This window comes from Solea solea, chromosome 8 (assembly GCF_958295425.1).
Source record: "Solea solea chromosome 8, fSolSol10.1, whole genome shotgun sequence".
Classification (NCBI taxonomy): Eukaryota; Metazoa; Chordata; class Actinopteri; order Pleuronectiformes; family Soleidae; genus Solea; species Solea solea.
This window is the reverse complement of record NC_081141.1, coordinates 1,542,698-1,564,403: the sequence shown is the minus strand read 5'-3', so window position 1 is coordinate 1,564,403 and position 21,706 is coordinate 1,542,698. Positions and strand designations below refer to the sequence as shown.

General features: G+C 42.8%; 1 protein-coding gene across 1 annotated transcript in view; it reads left to right on the top strand.

Annotated features, from left to right (window-relative positions):
- Positions 1-9,680: 9,680 nt before the first annotated feature.
- npdc1b (neural proliferation, differentiation and control, 1b) overlaps positions 9,681-21,706 on the top strand; it is a 16,429-nt gene continuing 4,403 nt past the window's right edge. Inside the window, exons 1-2 of the mRNA XM_058636805.1 lie at positions 9,681-10,077; positions 17,976-18,143. Of these exons, the coding sequence (XP_058492788.1) occupies positions 10,008-10,077; positions 17,976-18,143 (238 nt within the window). The 5' untranslated portion in view covers positions 9,681-10,007. The remainder of the gene's footprint in view (positions 10,078-17,975; positions 18,144-21,706) is intronic.

Genomic DNA, 21,706 nt, shown 5'->3' with positions numbered 1-21,706 from the left:
GGGAACTACAAACTGTGGATGGCAGTGTAAGAGAAAAACTTATTATTTGGCCTTCTCTAAAACTAGCTGATTACATTCCTAGGCACAAAACTCAACAACAACTCAGCGCGGTGCCAGCTGCAACTCTCTAATCACAAAGGCCTTGGTTTAACCTCGGTTTAACACTGGAACCAGTCATTTACAACAAAATGTGCCTCTTTATATTTTAGCTGTGTCTGGCCTGACTGGGACAGAGGACTGATAACTCAACTCTACAGTCCTCCCAAACGTCAGCTCTATGTATCCCAGAGAGAGGCCTCCATAACCCTTTAAATACCCTAACTATGGGACTCATAGGCAGACTGACAGGGGACGCCCAACTGTTCACATCTACATGTTCATGTTGGGCATCGTCTCAGTTCTCCTCAGATCTGAGCTGCTTCCAATAAAGCTTTTCAACTTAACTCATCTCTGACTCCAGAAACTCTGTCCTTGATCAGCTCACCTGATAAACAAATCTCCTGCAGCCTGCCTGAACTCATCGGAAGAGGAGGAAGAGGAAAACACACACGGCACAGGGAGCTAATCTAATTAGATTTCCGTTGCATCATGACAAGTTGGAGTTGTTATGCGACTGACTACAGTTGCTAAAGATGGTGATATCACGAGATCTGGATCAAAGATGAAAGGACTGATCCTTTTATATGCCAGTGACATCATGTAGGAACAACATCCAGAAGGCAGTACTGCTGTTAAACACCACTACCAACTCCAAGAGAAGAACTTGAAACTGTGCGAAGATGAGTTTTTCCATAGAGCTACCGAGGATGTCGCTCGACAATGTTCGTCCGCACGTCGAATCCTTCACAAAAGGTTTGACTGCGGAGCAGTGGAATTTGCTGGCACTAGGTAAACCTGACAATATCACCAGACTCAGGTTGGCCGACATGCTGGTGAAAGTCATCTGTTGCATTGTGGACGTCATGTCAGACTTTTTGAAACTAGACAATGCAGAGGAGCGTGTCCGTGAAAGTCTAGACGAACCGATCGCCCGCAGTTTTGCGGAAGCCCTGGGTGTCGAGTCAGTCAGAGGTCCCAGCTCTGCTGTACTGACAGAGTTGATTGCAAAGGAGGTCACTGCCCCCTCTGGTTCTGTGTATCCCAAGCCATCCAAGTCAATGATTCATTCAGTGTGCAAAATGCTGAAGAGGTTTGCAGCCAAAATGTGCTGCACAGAGACGCAATCTCAACGTAGCAGCGTCCAGATCCAGACAAATCAGGGTATTCAGGCAGACACAGAGGAGACACCGATCTCATCAGTCCTTCAGTCGGTCCAGGATATCATCAGTAATGAGGTCAATTCAATCATCGAACCCATTCTGGAGGATGTTTCCGATGCTGAGTACACGCAGCTGAAAGAGCAGTTTAGTCTGGAGATTCAAAATGCCGCACAGGACATCGGTCAGTCTGTAACCGAGTACATCAACTCAAGAGAGAGTGGATTTGATCAGTCAAGCCCCAAAGAGACACAGATTGGACTGAAGAACAAGATCTGCAACTTTTTTGTCAAGATGTTCGCCCAAGCCGGAATTTGTCGAATCTTTTCACAAGTAAAAGGAAAGTTCCAAAATGAGGCCAAAATCAGAGACAATGACTCAGTGAAGTCGTTGTTGTTTGATGCCGAGTCTGTGTTGCAGAGAAGTAGTAAAACCCAATTGGGCGATGGTGAGATTAGCATCTATCGCAGACTTGAAAATATTACACCCGATGACGTTCTCGAACTTACGGGGAAACTCAGTGATCTTCTGTACAGCCACATCACAGGTAGGAACGCTACAGAAACAGTCAGGGTGGAGGCGTCTAGTCGGCCAGTGTTTGAACTGCAGCCGTATGCTAGCATGTATGCGGACATACAACACAGAGTGACCTGTTTCCTGTCTCTGGTGAGCTGGTGGCTGGAGAACCAGGTGAACTGCTACAGTGAGAGAGTGATGGTCGCTTTAATGGAGAGTGAGACGGTGACTCGAGGAAAACACACTCAGATCCCGATCATGGAGGAGACCGAGGCAACCACTGCTGAACCTGTGCAGTATGAAGCAGCACTTTTGACCACATCTGCTGAATTGGATAATGACGCAGAAGTGAAGGTTGGCAGGACTTGTCTTCGGCTCGTCATCACGATACTCATCAAGAGAATCTGTGCCGCAGTTCGAGGGGACAAGGCCTTTTTTACAGATTTAGATTCCACCATTCAGCGTCTAGTAGATGAAACCTGGGATCAACTCGAAGGCACCAATGTCAACATAAACCCAAGAAAGGTTGAGAACCTTGCTAGGGTCACCTTCCAGCACCTCTTTAAGAGGTGGGGATCTGCAGCCAAAATCCTAGTTTCTATGGAAATAGGGGACCCGGATGTTCCCAAGTGCATTTCCACCTCTTGTAAGACTCAACTCAACAAACAGCGCAATGCCATCTTCAGATTCTTTTCAGCATGAGAATGTATTGACCTGTCACACACTCCGGTTTTCCTCTGGAAGACCTATTCAGTGGGGGGTTCAATCCAGACACTTCAGTTTCCCTGCAGTCTGTCAAGCGGCGACCAGTTGTGACATCCCCCATAGAGTTCGTGATTCGTGATTTGGCAGAAGTTCAAACAGGAGTTCACAGGCGTTTCCTGCAGCTTATATTATTTGGAAGACGCCAGCTGTCTGTTACACTGGGGTCCACTCATAGGTGCAATTTCCAAAATTTGAAATCCTGTGCTGTTCATGAAGACCCAAAGCAATTGAGATCATGAGGAAAATAGGTTAACTTAAGGAGGTTAAGACCACAAATTCCTCCGGTGATGCTTACTGACTTTAGAAATCAAGTGCGAGGTAGGAACTGTGATTGAGAACTTCAAACTGTGGAGGGCAGTATTGCACCGGGGTGTACAGCCCGGTGTAAATCATCAAGAGAAGAAGCTGAAAGTAGGAACATTTTCTTCGTCGCCTAGTGACTGCATTATATTCTCATTTCCTGGTTGGCTTCAAGAGGAACCCAGGTTTTTAATGCACGGTGTAATAGAACTAGGATGAGATAAACTATGTGATCAGATGACCTCATTCTGCTAAAGTTAGACTTACTGCCATACAGTATAGACAAGATGGAAACCAAGTGTGAGGAAAAAGCCAGCACACAAACCAGTGTAAAAACAAGGTGGCAGCCATGAATACACCGTATACATATACTACAGTGAGAGATAAACGAGGAACAGCAGAGCACAGGTTTACCAAGATAAACAAGAAATGATCATTTAGCTGCTTCGTGCAACTGTGACAGCGGGAGCAGCTGACCTGCAGTTTTCTAAACTGGAGCCAAAGAGAAAAGAAAACTGAAGCAAAAAACACACTGCTGCTGCTGCTGCTGCTGCTGCTGCTGCTGCTGCGTGTGTACGTGCATGTGTGCATGCATGAGTGTGAATGTGGGTGTGTTAGTATCCAAGACGTTGTTTTCATCCAGATAAATTAGGTATAAGTATTATGAAAAATGATACAGTATATATATAATATATATTAATTTATCTTTGAGCTTGAATATGAAGAAACTCACATAGCAACAGCAGTTGTCACCTGGTAACCACAGCCTAGCAACTGCTGTCTGTCACCAGGAGTGTTTCCCTCTGTGTCAGCCCAGCTGAAAAAGGTGGGACAGACGCTGGATACTGAAACTGCCATAATTAACAATAAATACACCAGTGACTAAAGACAATGATAAAGAAAGAGATGTGTTAATTAATAAAGAGAAGAGTGAATTAAAACATCAATTTATACCATTTAATTTATTTTTTAAAAGCAGAGGAAAAAGATACATATTTGAATAAAATGATTATTTTTTTACATTTATGTGTCACTCCTTTTCTGAAACTATTCTTGTTATGGGTTTCAGGTTTTATTTTCTCACAGATGGAAATTATCTATCTCTTCATTTCCTTATTTGAAGAAGAACAATATTTAATCATATCTATTCTGTGGTGTGTGAATGCGATAGAAGTGGATTTTTCAAAACTGGAGCCAAAATTTACGCAGAGGAGGCAAAGTCACCTGTGAAATAGCTGGATAAACAGACTGAGGCAAACAAAGTGATGCTCTGCTGCTGCTGCTGCTGCTGTTGCTGTTGCTGTTGTTGCCGACGCTGCTGCATGTGTGTGTGTGCAAGACTCCATTCTTTTTATGAAAGTATTATAAAATCCTATATTTTTTGAAGGTACATTGTGCTTTTATTACTACAACTGTGAGCATGAATATGAATGAACTCAAATTGTCACCTGGCAACCACCGCCTAGCAACTGCTGTGTGTCACCAGGAGGTTTTTCGGCTGCCTGTTGGGATGACATCGAAGGAAAGGCGAGGTACACACTGGAAAGGTCACCAGCCTGTCATAGAACCAACATAAAGGCAGACAGGCAGACAGACAGACATTTACACTCACATTCACACCTACAGAGTAACCTAACCCCAATCACACAGGATAAGGTCTGCTGCGGGTTCTCCGGCTTCCTTCTACAGTCCAAAAACATACAATATGGGGGATTCGGTAAATTGGACACTGTAAATTGACCGTGAGAGTGAATGGTTGTTTGTCGCTGTGGTCCTGCGATGGGCTGGCGAACTGTCCAGGGTGAACCCTGCCTATCCCCCAATGTTGGCTGAGATTGGCACAGCACCCTCCAGTGGAGGATAAAGTGGTAGATAATGGATGGCTGGATGGATGACATGTTCACAGCCAGTGTGTGAGGTCTTTGGGCTGTCCTAATGTGAAATATTCAAGGGTGTGAATGCCCTCTAGTGGCAACGTTTCAGGAGTTGGCATCAATCATTGTGACACTTGTCAAGGGAATTTACTCATGTTCCACGGCCTACAGGTAACAAACCGACCTGAATAGCAGTGAAAATACAAAATAAAAACCCAAACTCTCTAAATGAAGTGACATTTTTTATGAATTCAAGGTACATGATTGTTGAGAGTTGTCTCAAGAAAGAACCTCCCCAAGGTAACACCTTCCAGTAACCCTTTAAGAACGCTGCAGTTAAAATAGGCGGAGACCCAGATCTTCCCACGTGCATTGCCACCTCTTGTAAGACTCACCTGGACAAACAATGCAATGCCATCTTCAGATTATGTTCAGCATAAGACGATATTGACATGACACACACTCCAGATTAACCTGGATGGTCTCAGTCAAGTGGAAAACAGTCATGACGTCACTGTTTTCAAGCCTCGAGATTTGCAAAGGTTCACAGGTATTACCTGCAACTAATAACGGACCATTTTGATTTTTGTCCAATCTTTAATTATTATTTGTGTTTGAAGAGTCAAACATGAGACGCAACCCAAGGATGTAAAGAAATCAGATCAGGCAAGAGAGTCAGGTAGAGCACAGTTCATAGAGGACCAAAAAACAATGGTAATCCATTTGATGGAAATGACAAAGTGAGCTGGACTGTAGTGGGTAGTTGAGAGAATTATCCAGGCAACAGCTGTCTTTCACCTAGCAACCACTATTTGTCACCTACCAACCATAGTTCGTCACAATTATAATCTTTCACCAAGCAACTGAGGTCTGATTTAGCTGCCGGGGCCACATGTGTCACAGGTGATATCACAAATACTAGTTGACAGATCAAAGGACTGATCCATTGATATGCCAGTGACATCATGTAGGAATAAAAATCCAGAAGGCAGTACTGCTGTTAAACACCACTACCAACTCCGAGAGAAGAACTTGAACCTGTGAGAAGATGAGTTTTTCCATAGAGCTACCGAGGATGTCGCTTGACAACGTTCGTCCGCACGTCGAATCCTTCACAAAAGGTTTGAATGCGGAGCAGTGGAATTTGCTGGCACTAGGTAAACCTGACAATGACACCAGACTCAGGTTGGCTGACATGCTGGTGAAAGTCATCTGTTGCATTGTGGACGTCATGTCAGACTTTTTGAAACTAGACAATGCAGAGGAGCGTGTCCGCGAAAGTCTGGACGAACCGATCACCCGCAGTTTTGCGGAAGCCCTGGGTGTAGAGTCAGTCAGAGGTCCCAGCTCTGCTGTACTGACAGAGTTGATTGCAAAGGAGGTCACTGCCCCCTCTGGTTCTGTGTATCCCAAGCCATCCAAGTCAATGATTCATTCAGTGTGCAAAATGCTGAAGAGGTTTGCAGCCAAAATGTGCTGCACAGAGACGCAATCTCGACGTAGCAGCGTCCAGATGCAGACAAATGATGGTATTCAGTCAGACACGGACACACAGATCTCATCAGTCCTTCAGTCGGTCCAGGATATCATCAATAATGAGGTCAATTCAATCATCGAACCCATTCTGGAGGATGTTTCCGATGCCGAGTACACGCAGCTGAAAGAGCAGTTTAGTCTGGAGATTCAAAATGCCGCACAGGACATCGGTCAGTCTGTCACCGAGTACATCAACTCAAAAGAGAGCGGATTTGATCAGTCAAGCCCCAAAGAGACACAGATGGGACTGAAGAACACAATCTGCAACTTTTTTGTCAAGATGTTTGCCAAAGCTGGAATTTGTCGAATCTTTTCACAAGTAAAGGGAAAGTTCCAAAATGAGGCCAAAATCAGAGACAGCGACTCAGTGAAGTCGTTGTTGTGTGATGCCGAGTCTGTGTTGCAGACCAGCGGTAAAATCCAAGCCGGCGATGGTGAGATTAGCATCTATCGCAGACTTGAAAATATTACACCCGATGACGTCCTTGAACTGACGGGGAAACTCAGTGATCTTCTGTACAGCCACATCACAGGTAGGAACGCTACAGAAACAGTCAGGGTGGAGGCGTCTAGTCGGCCAGTGTTTGAACTGCAGCCGTATGCTAGCATGTATGCGGACATACAACACAGAGTGACCTGTTTCCTGTCTCTGGTGAGCTGGTGGCTGGAGAACCAGGTGAACTGCTACAGTGAGAGAGTGATAGCCGCTTTAATGGAGAGTGAGACGGTGACTCGAGTAAAACTCCCAGACATCATGGAGGAGCCAGAAGCAGCGCCTTTGACCACCACTGCGGACCTTTTGGAGGATGATGAAGCACAAACAAAGATTAGCAGGACTTGTCTCAGGCTTCTCATCACAATACTCATCAAAAGAGTTTGTTCAGCAGTTAAAGGGGACAAGGTCTTTTTTACCGACTTGGATTCCACCTTTCAACAGCTGGTCGATGAAACTTGGGCTCAACTTGATGACGCCAGTGTAAACATTACCCTACGGAAGGTTGAGAACCTTGCCAAGGTCACCTTCCAGCACCTCTTGAAGAAGTGGGGATCTGCAGCTAAAATCCTTGTTTCTATGGAAATAGGGGACCCGGATCTTCCCAAGTACATTGCCAGCTCTTGTAAGAATCAACTAAACAAACAGCGCAATGTCATCTTCAGATTCTTTTCAGCATGAGAATGTATTGACCTGACACACGTTTTTTTCTGTCATCAAGGTTAAACATTTTGGAGCAAGAAATGTGGTCCCTTGTGTTGTAGTACTTGATATCGGTCTTGGTCTGAAGACCCCTCTTGTCTCGGTCTCGGTCATGTAGGATTCAGAATTTTAATTCATGACTCGTTCAGACTGATTTATATGCTGAAATCAGTATTGTGATTAAATAGTAAAATTGTCTCAGGCAACCAAAAACACAAGTAGGTGTTATTGGTGTATTGTCACAGATAAGCGCTGCTGCCCGCCCCCGCCCCTGTTTACACAAAGTAAAGTTAGGCTCATAGAGACGAGAGCGGTGCGTTTGTCGGGCAGTGGAGGTGTCGCCCAGTTGTCTTAACCGCGATGAATTCTTTTGCATAACTACATCCAAAGGAAAGCACACGGCAAACACTCCACACCGCGGTACTACTCTCTCACAGATGACAGGTGACGATGGGGATCCATGAATGCACTTAAAGTTCTATGAACAATTGTATATCAACTAGGATGATTTGCCTGGGTGTAAGCAGAGAGGATATTACTTTGTTGCTACTAACGTTTAGTCCGTATACACAGATAAGATCAAATATACTACCTTGTCAATTCCTAATACGCTGTGTTTTTTCAGTGTGTTTTGAGCAGACCTTGCTAAATAAGTATTGACTTATTATTGGCTTCTACAAAAGTATTCCTATCTCCCAACTTCCATGCAGTTAGAATAGTAGATGCAGTGCTGCAGTGCTGGCCCACGCACACAGGGAGAAAATGCAAACGCCACACAGAAAGGATGCAAAACGGGATGCAAACTGGCAACCTTCCTGCTGCCAGGCAACTCGCATCAAAGTGTTGTGGAGTTTCTCAAGGAGTCAAGGAGTAACAGCAAGTGTGTGTCATTGCACCAGTGAGAAGCTTTCACCCGACAAAACCTGACAACGTTATAGTTTTCTAAAATCTTAGTGTCATTTTTAACAAAGAACCAGATTCCTCAACACATCTATTTTACAGTTGCATAGATTCAATTAATTCCTGGGCTTGGATGTAAAGATATTGGGATTACATGTTCAAATGATAACAAGTACTTTGTACATGGAAAGCATGACATTGATGTTATATTTTTATAGATTTATTTTTCTGTTTATTTTCATATGCTCACTGTCATTAGCGCTTGTACGCTCCATTTGTATATTTAAAAGGTTTTCAATAAAGTTTAAAAAAAATGTTATGCAAAGAACTGTGGGTAAGAGAGTCCTTGAATGCATCTTGTAGCTGCACCGCTAAGTGCATAATGGTGTAGATCAACACAGAAATTTACATGAATCTTTGGATGATTAAGGAAACATGTTTCTCCAATAACACACTTAAATTATATGTATTTCATACAGCGTCCCTTTAATGGTTTAGTGGCGAGATTAGGGTTGGGATTGGCTAGTTTCTCTGAGAAAAACTGTTGTGTACAGCAGCTTTGAGAGGTGACTGTGAAAGTTATGTTTATTAGAGGTGGGCAAGATTCAGTATATCTTCTAAGATAATACTGTGATTGTTTTTAAAATGTGCAAATTGAAATATTTAAATATATTATTTAAATTACGATAGAATACGATACGATTATTGAACCCATGGAGACATTTATCTTGGACTCGGTTGTACATAATATTGCATTCACAGATACAATAAAAACAACACATGACAAAATATAACACTCAAAGTGAACAGTACATATACACATAGAACACACTCCATACTAAAATACTAAAATAATAATTCTACATCCTCAAGCAGCATTATTTAAAAAGTCTGAATTGGGTACAAATGAGTTCTGAGATTAAAGTCACAATTATGTGATTACAATCAGAGGATTCTGAGATTAAGGTTGATTCTGACTCAATTTCAGAATTCTGATCAGAATTGTGAGAAAATAAAGTCAGAATTATGAGAAAAAAATCAGAGAATTCTGAGATTAAAATCAGAGAATTCTGAGATTAAAATCAGAAAATTCTGAGATTAAGGTTAATTCTGACTCAATTCTGAGTCTAAAGATTTTTTTTCTCATAATTCTGACTTTAATCTCAGAATTGATGCTGTTTTATTTTTTTTTTTTTTACATGTGGCCCTAATACTCACACTAATAAACTGGAATTTATTCAAATAAAAAAAGATTGGTAATCTGGCCAGTGATCGCACCTGAAAGGCAACACTGAGGACGCGCAGCGTGCTGACGTCACAGCCTGACTCGTCCGTTACGTGTCAGCAGGAGAAACAGCAGCAGCAGCAGGAGAAAGCTTCAGTGCCTGTGAGCAGCAGGTCTGCAGAGCAGAGCAGAGCAGAAAACAACGGAGAAGCTCGGAGGATCATCCAGTCCTGTCTCTCTCTCTGTCTCTCTGTCTGTCTGTTTGTCTTTCTTCACTGTCTCCGCGTCTGTCGTTCCTCTGCGTCTTCTCCTCCCCGACTACCAAGGGATGGGGGGATGATCAGCAGCGACTCCCCTCCACCACCGCCGCCGCCTCAGCCTCCTCACCCACCTTCGCTCGGTCTCCGTGTGCCCTGACGGTCGTCGGAGCTGTGCCCAGGATGTGGGCCCCGCTGCTCGGCCAGGCCGCCGTGTTCGCGGCCCTGTGGGCGCTGAGCACCTGCTTGACAGGTGAGAAGCTGCTGCTGCTGCTGCTGCTTTGTTGTGAATCTGCAGAGGGCCTCCATTCCACGACTACTGTGCATCATCACCAGATGATGATGATGATGTTGCTGTCGTGTGTGAGTGTGAAATGCTCATTTTCTTTTGAACTCCTGTGGTTGTGTGATTTGTGAATGGATGCAGACGAGAACTGAAATGACTGTTAGTTAATCTAGTGGTCAATTAATCATCAGCAGCTGACTGATTATTGATTAATCACTTCTCAGGGGCTTTGGTTTTGGTCTGTTGTAGATCCGGACTTATCAATAACCTGCTCATATTTTAAGGTTATGGGATATAAATCAGGTATAAACACGTGTCCTCTCTCTCAGGAAACTAACAGTACATTATAAATACTGTAATATTTATGTGTACAAGAAGTACGGGTGTGAATCACAGCCGATACAAGGATACATGGCGATATCTGTCCAACTGAAGGAAACACGACGTCCGTTTATCCACAACAAACTTCTCTTAACGTAGCTTTGGCAGCGACTGTTTACTGTAGAGCGCATTCATTTGTTCATTAAAATATCGATATTTGCCCTGGTATCGATTATCGTAGACAGCGATATATCATTTTGAAGTTCTATCCAGGTTAGTTTAAGCCTTTAACACCGCAAGCCTCCGTTTGCTTATTTTAACCATAAAAGGGCCAATGTTAAATGTATTTATTAAACAAAAACCACTGTAGTTGTGCACAAACACCAGATTTTGCACGTTAAATTTGAAATTTGAATATTATATAAACATATTTAAAATAACATTTGTTTGAGTTTTTGTCTCCATGTCCAAAATCAGGCGTTTCTCCCACTTTTTCCCCTCTCTGGTGACGAAGACGCTGATTTCCTGAAACAGCACGAGTGACGTTACCGTAATACCCACATTTTGGCTTCGACGTGCAACGTCTCTGCTTTCACAAACCGTTGGAATCTATCCGTTGCGTAACTGCAGTAATGCAACGTGCATTTGTGTGACTCTGCGATACGCTCGTTGTTAAAGGATTAAATAATTCTTTCTTGGATTTGTTTATACGTTACAGAATAGAGACAAATTTGAATCAAAATAATTATTATTTCCACTCGGCAATCGATTGTTTATCAAATTGTGTCCCAAGGAATCGGAACATAATCAAATTTTGACATTCTTAAAGAGTCAAACCTCGACCCTCGTACGAAGCAACAGGTGTAGAGAGAGGGTTTGTCGGCACATTGGTGCAGTGGCAGGAAGAGACAAGGAGAGCATTTCCTTCTCTAATGGAGGCACAGTTGGGTTGTAATGTTTAAATAACTCGCAGGGACAATAATATCACAAAAAAGCTTGATGATTGACAGGCCATTGTGATACATGTCCCTGTCCCTGATGGTGTTAAAGTGCATTTTGTCTTTCTTTACTCTGCCGTCAATTATGCCTTATGCGTTTGTTTGCAGCACAATTTTGACAGTTTATGTGTATTTTATTTCTTTTTATAGTCCACCCTGCTGTCGACATGAGCTGGAGGTCATGGTCACACTGCAGTGCCAGTCTAACCTGTGCTGCAGGCTTTTCATTGATCTATAAAGACCCATTTTATTCTCCACTGTTGTCTCTGTTTTAGGTCTGTCCGTCCATGGCGACCATTGCAGAGGTTATTGTATTGTGCTCGATTTCGCGGTGGTGGAACCTAAGGACGTTTTAAATGCCTGTAGAAACTCGTCTTTGTCGTTTTCGCCCCCCACGATTTGCAGTGTTATTGCTCCGTTTTTGTCCGTCCATCTCCATGTGAATGGGACTCTCTCTCATCTGTAACCTGATCAGATGGCGTTTACTCAAACCCTTGTCCTCGTGCGATTGGGCCCAGATATTGGCACCGAAATCGCCCACAAAATAATGTGCTGGTGAGACATGGTTGAAGCTGCATGTACAGTACGACAGGAGGCAGTGAGGTGGCAGATGGTTGGATGTTTTCAGAGTGTGGTTATCAGCGCTGACCTGTCTGGCTGTCGTCAGAGACACGTTCCTCCTGTCAGAGCTGAAGAGGTCTCCGTCACTGACCCGGACGACCACTTATCATCGCACACACACACAGTTCACAGGACTTTAGATGTAGTGCTGGAACTCCAGTGTTTCCTACATGTAGCCTCCTTTTTATATCTTTGATGGATATGAGAAAGACTGAAACCAATGCAGAAGTGTCTGAAACTTGTACTTTCTTGAATGGCCAGCAGGGGGTGAATTAGATTCAGAGTAGTTTATGCTCTCGTTGACCATTTTGTCAGTTTTGTTCCCATTTAGAGTCAAGAAGACTGTAAAACACAGCAATTATTAAAGCAGAAGTCTCAAAGTTTTGGGTATTTATAGATTAATTTTGCATCATAAATGTTTTTTTAACTGTGAAATATATATTATTCTGTATCAAAACAAAATGACGTGAAATATCAACACATTCATGACCTGATTTCAATTTCTTCAAAAGTTTAAACAGAACTCCAACACTGCTTTCATCCTATCTCCCTTAATTCCCCTGTTAATTTACAGTTAAACAGTATTCAGTACGTCGAAAACATATTAATACTTAGTTGAACTAACCAGTATTTCTTTTGCAGACTGGCGAGGGCAGTATGATTTAATCATTTTTATTAGGGCTCCAGAGCACCGATAGTAGGGGTGGGTCAAAATATTGATTTGATGATATATCGTTGTCCTTCCTCGTGCAGAACGATAATTGATACAAATATCAATACTTAAACTGAATGAGGGAAACTTGGGCGGAAGTTTCCAGGATTAAGGCGGAGAAAGCTACGTTAAGTAGTGGACGGCAGGGTGCTGTAACAGTGATGACTCATAAAAACACACTTAATAATCACCATTCACTGACACACACAGTGGCCTTTTGTTTAAAAGATGAAGCCTGATGGACTGTGATGATCACTGATCGCTGTGGCTGAGGCGTCTTGACACAGTTTCTATTTCTGCGTGTGAGTTAACTCACAGTCGTCTATTTTTAGGGACATAAATGGATGGAACTATGACGTGACGAAGATCAGGAGTAGGGAGCAGTCTTACTGTCGCTCTGATGTTGATCTTTATCCTACACAGTCCGAGCCTCAGAAATCCCCAGAAACGAAGACGTGATTGATTCTCGATTCACACCTGCACGTGATCTCGTTTCTAAATGACAACGATTCTTGCTGCATCGCAAAGAAACGAGTTTCTCGCGTTTGCCTTCAATCTCCACACATGAGAGTTTGATGCTGTGTATCACAATTCTCGTTCTGGATATTTGTACAGGAGTCCTCACTTCCTTTTGTTGTAAATTCTCTGTGCAACACACACACACACACACACTCCCATCCACGACTGAACAAACAAACAGCTGGAACAAGGAAACACGATGATTAGTAATTTAGTAGAGAGACGTAAATGGGCGATGTTTGTTTTTAGATATCACTCTGAAAACACTGTCAATCAAAAAGTGGTCGGCGCCACTGACTCCCAGAGATGCTGAGCTTCCCTTGAAGTGACCCTTTCGCTGCATTGTCCAATCAGCGTCTCGCTCACCGCAGTGAAAATAACAAAAGATTCATTACCTGTCGCGCTGCGACGAGAATTTAAGAGAAGAAAATCCCGATGTTGAACGGACTTTAAGTCATAAAATGTAAATACAGCAGAACGTATTTGACCATTTATTGTGTGACATTTCAGAGCCTCAGCCTACGATGCAGAGTCGTTCTGCAGTCGGTGTCTGCAGAAGTTCATTTAGTGGATGCTTTATACCGAGGGATGCAGCAGGGCTCCACACTTCAATTTAAACGCTCTTTTCATTCGAGGCCGAACTACTTCTAGAAGACGGAAATGTTTTGGATCTATATCATTAGCTTTAAAAAGTCCCAAGTTTCCCCTTAGTGACAACTTACAGGAAGTAAAGGAGATGTACTGAAGCGCGACGTCAAACCTGACGTTATGACTGACACTGTGTGCATACAGTCATAAGATGAAACATAACACACACTCAATTTCTCATTCCTTATCTTTTTGGCCTGAGTTTAAAAGACAAAGAGCTGATATCATACACTGCTCCTTCGTCTCTTTTCCTCCTGCCTTGGCCAAATGTGTCTCGTCTTACGTCCTCATTTCACATCCAGACTCTGGAGTCCTGTAACGGAGGCTGCGATGATACGAGTGTGAGATGAAGTCAAAGAAGAATGAGGCGCTGCTTTTTCATTTTCTCTGACCGTACCCGGGACAATCGGTTGCTAGGAGACGGTGACTTTATGACAATGACAGTGTGACGTATCGCTGCTGCTGAACGCCTGTGAACAAAATGCATATCAATACTTAGTCAATACAGTAGTACACGGCGTTCTGTAGTAGTATTTCTGTGTCTGCATTTTGCGTTGGCGGACAAAACAAGACATTTGAGGACGTGGGCGTTCGCAGTGGAGTTGTGCGTCACTGCCCTCAGAGATAATGTGTCAGTGTCTCAGCCAATTTCTTCTTCTTCAGTTTGAATTTGGTCGCGTTAATGAACTGAGCGAGTGCAGCGACTTCATCAGAGCCACGGTCTGTGCGCCGCAGTGTGTTCAGCTCTCTGTCCTCCAGTTGTAAAAGCTTTGCATAGATTAGCTGCTGCTTTTATCTGCTGCGTGTGTGAGATGTGCAAATCCGGCCGTGGTATTAATCAGCGTACGAGGGCTGCAGCTGATGATTAGTTTCATAATTGGTCGAGTTGTTCGGTCCATGAAATGTCAGGAAATGTCGATCAGTGTTTCCCAAACTCTAAATGACGTGTTCTCGAGTGTCAAAATGATTCAGTTGTGATGATTTCTTTGTCATACCAGACGATACTCGCATTTAAAAACCTGAAAACTCAGATAACAAAGCATATGTAACCAGGTGTGTGTGTGTGATGTAGGGCTGCAACAATTACTCGCTCAATGAATCGTCAACTGTTTTGATACTGATTAAAACAAGCTTTGTGATATTTCAGCTCCCTAAAAGTGAACATTTCCTGGTTTCTTTGCTCCGTGTAACAAAGAAATCATAGAAACATTCGAGAACATCATCACTTCCAGGTTTGAGGAACACGGATCAAACAAGTTTTCAATTCATTGAGAAAACAATCAACAGATGAATCAATTATTAAATGAATTTATATTTGCAGCCGTGGTATCATGGGAAGCTTATAACTGCAGAGAAGAGTCCAGTGTTCTGTGGTTAGACGTGTAGTTATAGACGTGTGGTTATAGACGTGTGGTTATAGACATGTAGTTATAGACGTGTGGTTATAGACGTGTGGTTATAGACGTGGTTATAGACATGTAGTTATAGACGTGTGGTTATAGACGTGGTTATAGACATGTAGTTATAGACATGTGGTTATAGACATGTAGTTATAGACATTTGGTTATAGACATGTAGTTATAGACATGTGGTTATAGACATGTGGTTATAGACGTGTTGTTATAGACGTGTGGTTATAGACATGTGGTTATAGACATGTTGTTATAGACATGTGGTTATAGACATGTGGTTATAGACATGTTGTTATAGACATGTTGTTATAGACGTGTGGTTATAGAAATGTAGTTATAGACATGTGGTTATAGACATGTGGTTATAGACATGTAGTTATAGACATGTGGTTACAGACATGTGGTTATAGACATGTGGTTATAGACGTGTAGTTACAGACGTGTAGTTACAGACGTGTAGTTAGACATGTAGTTACAGACGTGTAGTTAGACATGTAGTTAGACGTGTAGTTATAGACGTGTAGTTACAGACGTGTAGTTAGACATGTAGTTACAGACGTGTAGTTAGACATGTAGTTAGACGTGTAATTACAGACGTGTAGTTACAGACGTGTAGTTACAGACGTGTAGTTATAGACGTGTAGTTACAGACGTGTAGTTACAGACGTGTTCACTGTGTGACTCTCGACCAGATTCACTGAATTTTTCCCCTCAGCCTTTTGTCATTCTTGCCTTTTCCCCGCTCGACACACCAGCCTGAGACAAACCCTTCCATCCTTGACTTGTGCATGCGTGTGTGGTGACTCACCGCCTCTATGATGTCACACCTCCTCAGTTGCCATGGAAGTCGTCATGGCAACCATTGTCTTGGTTCCATTAGCAGAGACGGGAGCGTTTGCGATGAAAAAGCTGAAAGGGTTAATATTGATATTTGTCTCTAATTATAACCCCCCCCCCCCATCACGTGGCACCGGGGGCACTTTCACATGCTCAGCAGCTGTATTCTGCTCCTCATGCTGCTGCTCAGGTGGTCTTCTCTTTGCAGTGCATGGACGCAGCAACAACAAGTGTAACAGATATTCCCTGTGGGGAAGAAAACACAGCTCTGCTCTGACTTCCTCGTTCACGAGTATGGTTGGGGTTTAATGGAGGATAAATCCAATTAACCCCTTTTAACCCACCCCACCCTTAAAAACTGATATACTGTGTTTAAAAGAGCTTTAATTTACTCAATACATCAAACTATTATCTTATTTACCCACTCAGTCGATCTCAGTGACTATTGTATGATTGTCATATGATGTTGGACGTGCAGGTTCGAGTTTTAAGTCTGGTTATTTTTGTGCCTGTTCCTCGATGAAGCGCCCCCTACAGTTTCATATTTTTATGACACCACAGTAAACATCCATCCAGTCGACCGCTCGCTTGAACAGCGGTGTTGTCTATGCGATACACAGGCACGGATCCGATTACTTTTATCAAGTAACGAGTAAAGTAAGGGATTACAATTGCAGAAAAAGTAATTAGATTACTGTTACTTGCGTTACTAAACCCTGTTTTTGTTTGTGAGACTGTCTCATGACAATTATGTACGAGCGGTGCGACGTCAGACACGTGCGTAGATCAACATTACTGGATTACTTTCTTGGAGAAGTAATCAGTTACTAATTACTATTTCCAAGTAACTTGACCAACACTGTACGCAGGTATGCGGAATAAGATTTGTGTCATAATTTTGAAAACACTTTTTAAGAAGCAAACAACAAGTCGTCACAGTTGCAGGTGACTGTAGAAACACTACAGTGACAGTAGAGCCACTACAGTAGACCACACAACACTCACTCACTCGCTCACTGCGCTTTATCCTCACTGCTCCTGGTCATGTGCCTTTGCCGTCCAAACGTCTTTACAACAATACAGTAGCAAACACTGAGAAAGTGCAAGCACACATGTATAGAGAAGAGAGAGTTTATCCATAGACCCTGTTGCAAAACCACCCATACATTGTGGTTTATCACATCAGATGAGCAGCAGTGGTCTAACCCCCCATACATAAAATCAAATATTATCACAGCAGCAGCAGCAGCAGCTTAAATAAGATCTGGTATCCTTCTCTCATCTGCTCTCGGGTTACAGGGACATTTGTCCAGCTGGCATTTTCCTTGAACTTGTAATAAAGTGTGGTCGTCATTCCTGACCTTCACATAATGTCGAGTTTAACATTTCCAGTGTGTCCGTTTCTTTTTCAGCCTTTTATCTTGAAGGCACATGAAGATTAAAATGTGTTTTTGAAGTGAGACCAATTAAAAGATGTGTAGTTCTTTTCATGTGTGGACTGGAAACGACTGTTTTTAACCAGTTATTGCTTCTTCTTCTTCTTCTTCGTAGTTGTATTTTTGTCAAATGAAACAGATGATTGTTTCAGTTCAGGATTAATTGTCGGACATGTGATGTACGTGGTTTTATTTTTAGCACAAACGCTAGAAACTGGTGAATCAGGACAAATATGTCGACCAGTGAATCGAACGCTCCAGATGTTCTTGTACGTCTTGAATCAGGTTAGCTGTCTGTGCTAAGCTAAGTGATTTTGGGGGCTGTTGTATTGAGCGGTGTCTTCTGTGTCTTTGTCCACAGCGTCTCACGTGTGTCCTCGGAGTTTAGACTGTGCCCGAGCAGGAAGACACTTCTGTCAGCCGGGCAGCTCGCACTGTGGCCCCTGCCTGCGCCCCCTGGTGGAGAACTCCCACGGCAGATGTGTGGTCAAGAGGAGACATGTCACTCAGTCTGCTCAGCTCATCAAAGGTGCGTGGGAGGTCCTTACTGCGTTGACATAGCAACACACTAATGTCGCTCACAAACAGGCAGCCCGTGGACGAGCGGGAGGGAGCCGGGCTTGTAACGGCACGGTTGTCGGTTCAAATCCATGTGCAGCTTCATGTGAGATATCGCTACCGTGGTCTATAAGCGTTAAAATGCACTGTAAAAAAAACTCTACAATTATGAGGAATACCAGTGGTATACATGTTTAGTTGGGGTTAGCGTAGCTACACAACATGCTATCTGTTGATGGTTCATTCTGAGTCAGTTAAGCTGGGAAATAAGGGCTAATTAGCCATTAGCCCTCTACATCAACAAGACAAGACACCTGATACCAGGACTCACCATCCTGTTGGAGACTCAGAGATAAAAAAAAAACATTTTGGTGTATATGGTCTAAGAATAATACAAATGTGCTTATTTCACAGTTTAAATTTTGAATATGTATTTAGTTGCATTGGGAGAATTACAGCACTTACTCCTGACAATTCATTAAAATCTTTGATGTTAGTTGTGTCGGGGGATCTTGGCGCTAATTGCCAATATCCCATAATACATTTTAAAAAGGATAGTTTGTATTTCTGGACATTACGTTGTATGACATAGACCGTGTGGAGTCACGAAAACGAACAAGCATGAATGTGTTATGTTTGTTCACACAATTACGGTTTCAGTACTGTAATTCCGAAACGGTTGAATAACTGCCAGATGTTGAAAGTGAAAGTTATCTTAGAAAAAAAGAAACAGTCACTCACTCAACATTTTCTGACACTTTTACAGCCATAAAATCAAAATAATATCCATATTGTGCTGATCGCATCCCTATATAACAACATAAGGAGTATTTATTGTTCCACAGAAAACAGCCTAATTCTCTTCCATGGACAGCAGCAGCAGCAGCAGCAGCAGTGATGGTGCTGGTGGTGTTTCCCCCGTCATTATCGACTGCAGGCTGCGTAGCCTCATTGCTTCCAGTGTAATTGCAGAAAGCCAAATGACTAATCAGCGTCTCGTCCCATCTGTTTTCACAAAGCGTGACATCAGAGACTCTCGGTGGGTTCATTCATGACGATGTTCCGTCTTCCATTTGTCGCAGTGGACAGTGTGTGAGAAATTCACAGGGAACACTTTAAATAATAATAATAATAATAATAATAATAATGATTAAATGAAGACTACTTTACATGCTTAGCTTATGAACATATCCTCCTCATGTGGAGGATGAAGCGCTAGAAGATAGATGAATGGAGGAAAACTTCAGTAACAAGAGTCTGTAAACGTCATATTTATTTATTTATTCACAATCAATGTGTTCTCTCCTCCCTGTTGCTGCAGTAATGTGTTTTTTTTTCATTCATGAGTCTGAGGAACGCCCCCCCACCACACACACACACACACACACACACACACACCCTCTCTCTCTCTCTCTCTCTCTCTCTCCTTTCTCCTCTTTTTCTCCTCTTTTCTCTGTTTGTTCTTTTTTTATTGCCATCCGCCCACACTTTGAGCAGCTGTGCATGACAGAACATCACAGTCTTCCTCCCACACACACACACACACACACACTGTTTGGACATCCTGAAGCAAAGCGTTAACCCTAACATGACCAGGTCATGCCTCACCCTATAACCACAACCTCTTTAGGACCAGGTTTTGGTCTCTGTGAGGTCTGCTGGTCCTGACAAGTTCAGTGTTTATGTCTGAAAAGGTCCTATAACAAATACAAGGTTTGCACAACTATTCTTGTTAGGACTTTGCACTTACCTGACCTTAACCAGAACTAGTTTATGCCTGACCTTAACCAGAACTAGTTTGTGCCTGACCTTAACCAGAACTTGTTTATCCCTGACCCTAATCAGAACTAGTTTGTGCCTGACCTTAACCAGAACTAGTTTATCCCTGACCCTAACCAGAACTAGTTTATGCCTGACCTTAACCAGAACTCGTTTATCCCTGACCTAACATAACTAGTTTGTGCCTGACCTTAACCAGAACTAGTTTATCCCTGACCTTAACCAGAACTAGTTTATCCCTGACCTAACCATAACTAGTCTGTCCCTGACCTTAACCAGAACTAGTTTATCCCTGACCTTAACCAGAACTAGTTTATCCCTGACTTTAACCAAAACTAGTATGTGCCTGACCTTACCCAGAACTAGTTTATCCCTGACCTTAACCAGAACTAGTTTATCCCTGACCCTAACCAGAACTAGTTTATGCCTGACCTTAACCAGAACTAGTTTATGCCTGACCTTAACCAGAACTAGTTTATCCCTGACTTTAACCAGAACTAGTATGTGCCTGACCTTACCCAGAACTAGTTTATCCCTGACCTTAACCAGAACTAGTTTATCCCTGACTTTAACCAGAATTAGTTTGTGCCTGACCTTAACCAGAACTAGTTTGTGCCTGACCTTAACCAGAACTAGTTTATCCCTGACCCTAACCAGAACTAGTTTGTGCCTGACCTTAACCAGAACTAGTTTATCCCTGACCTAACCAGAACTAGTTTATCCCTGACTTTAACCAGAACTAGTATGTGCCTGACCTTACCCAGAACTAGTTTATCCCTGACCTTAACCAGAACTAGTTTGTGCCTGACCTTAACCAGAACTAGTTTATCCCTGACCCTAACCAGAACTAGTTTGTGCCTGACCTTAACCAGAACTAGTTTATCCCTGACCTTAACCCGAACTAGTTTATCCCTGACTTTAACCAGAACTAGTTTGTGCCTGACCTTACCCAGAACTAGTTTGTGCCTGACCTTAACCAGAACTAGTTTGTGCCTGACCTAATCCCAACCTAACCTAAGGTTGTGCCTCATTAGGACCAGACCCGGTCACTCACTCACACCAAATAGTTGTGCCCTGACGTGTTTACACTTCCAGTCACTACTAACACACACACACACACACACACACACACACATTCTCCCACGCCCCCGGGCAGAGTGTGACGATCTGCTGCAGTGCAGCTGAGGACACTTAACACCGACTCTCTTTCTTTAAAACCAAAAATGAAAACAAAATTCCCCGACATGACCCTCCACAGATGTTCCCAGCGAGTGACGCGATAAAGAATTGATCACCTGTCAATATCGGCCGTCAGTCACAACATGTCCGCCCGTATTCAAACAAACTGATAATAACACGTCAACATGCCGTTCACATGAAGATGCATCAGTCTGATAACATGTGAACATGGAGGAAAATAGGATTTATTACCTATACTGCAGTCAGCCACAAGGGGGCCTTCAAGATCTTTTTGGTTTAGGTAGATTTCATTAACCTGTTTTGGGTTGTTTTTGTGGTGTTTTAGTGCAAAACAAACACTGGAGCATTTGCTATAGATGGACAATAATGTTCTATCCTATTCTAAAAGAATGCTCAGGATCATTAAAAATCAATGCGGATGAAATTAAGAAAGAAAATATTTCCAATAAAGTCAAAGAGCAGTTTTAAGACATGAGTCACAGTCTGTGGCAGCTTTTTAAACCAACCACCAACACAGTATTGAATACATTCATGTCATTTCTAATGTCCATGGAG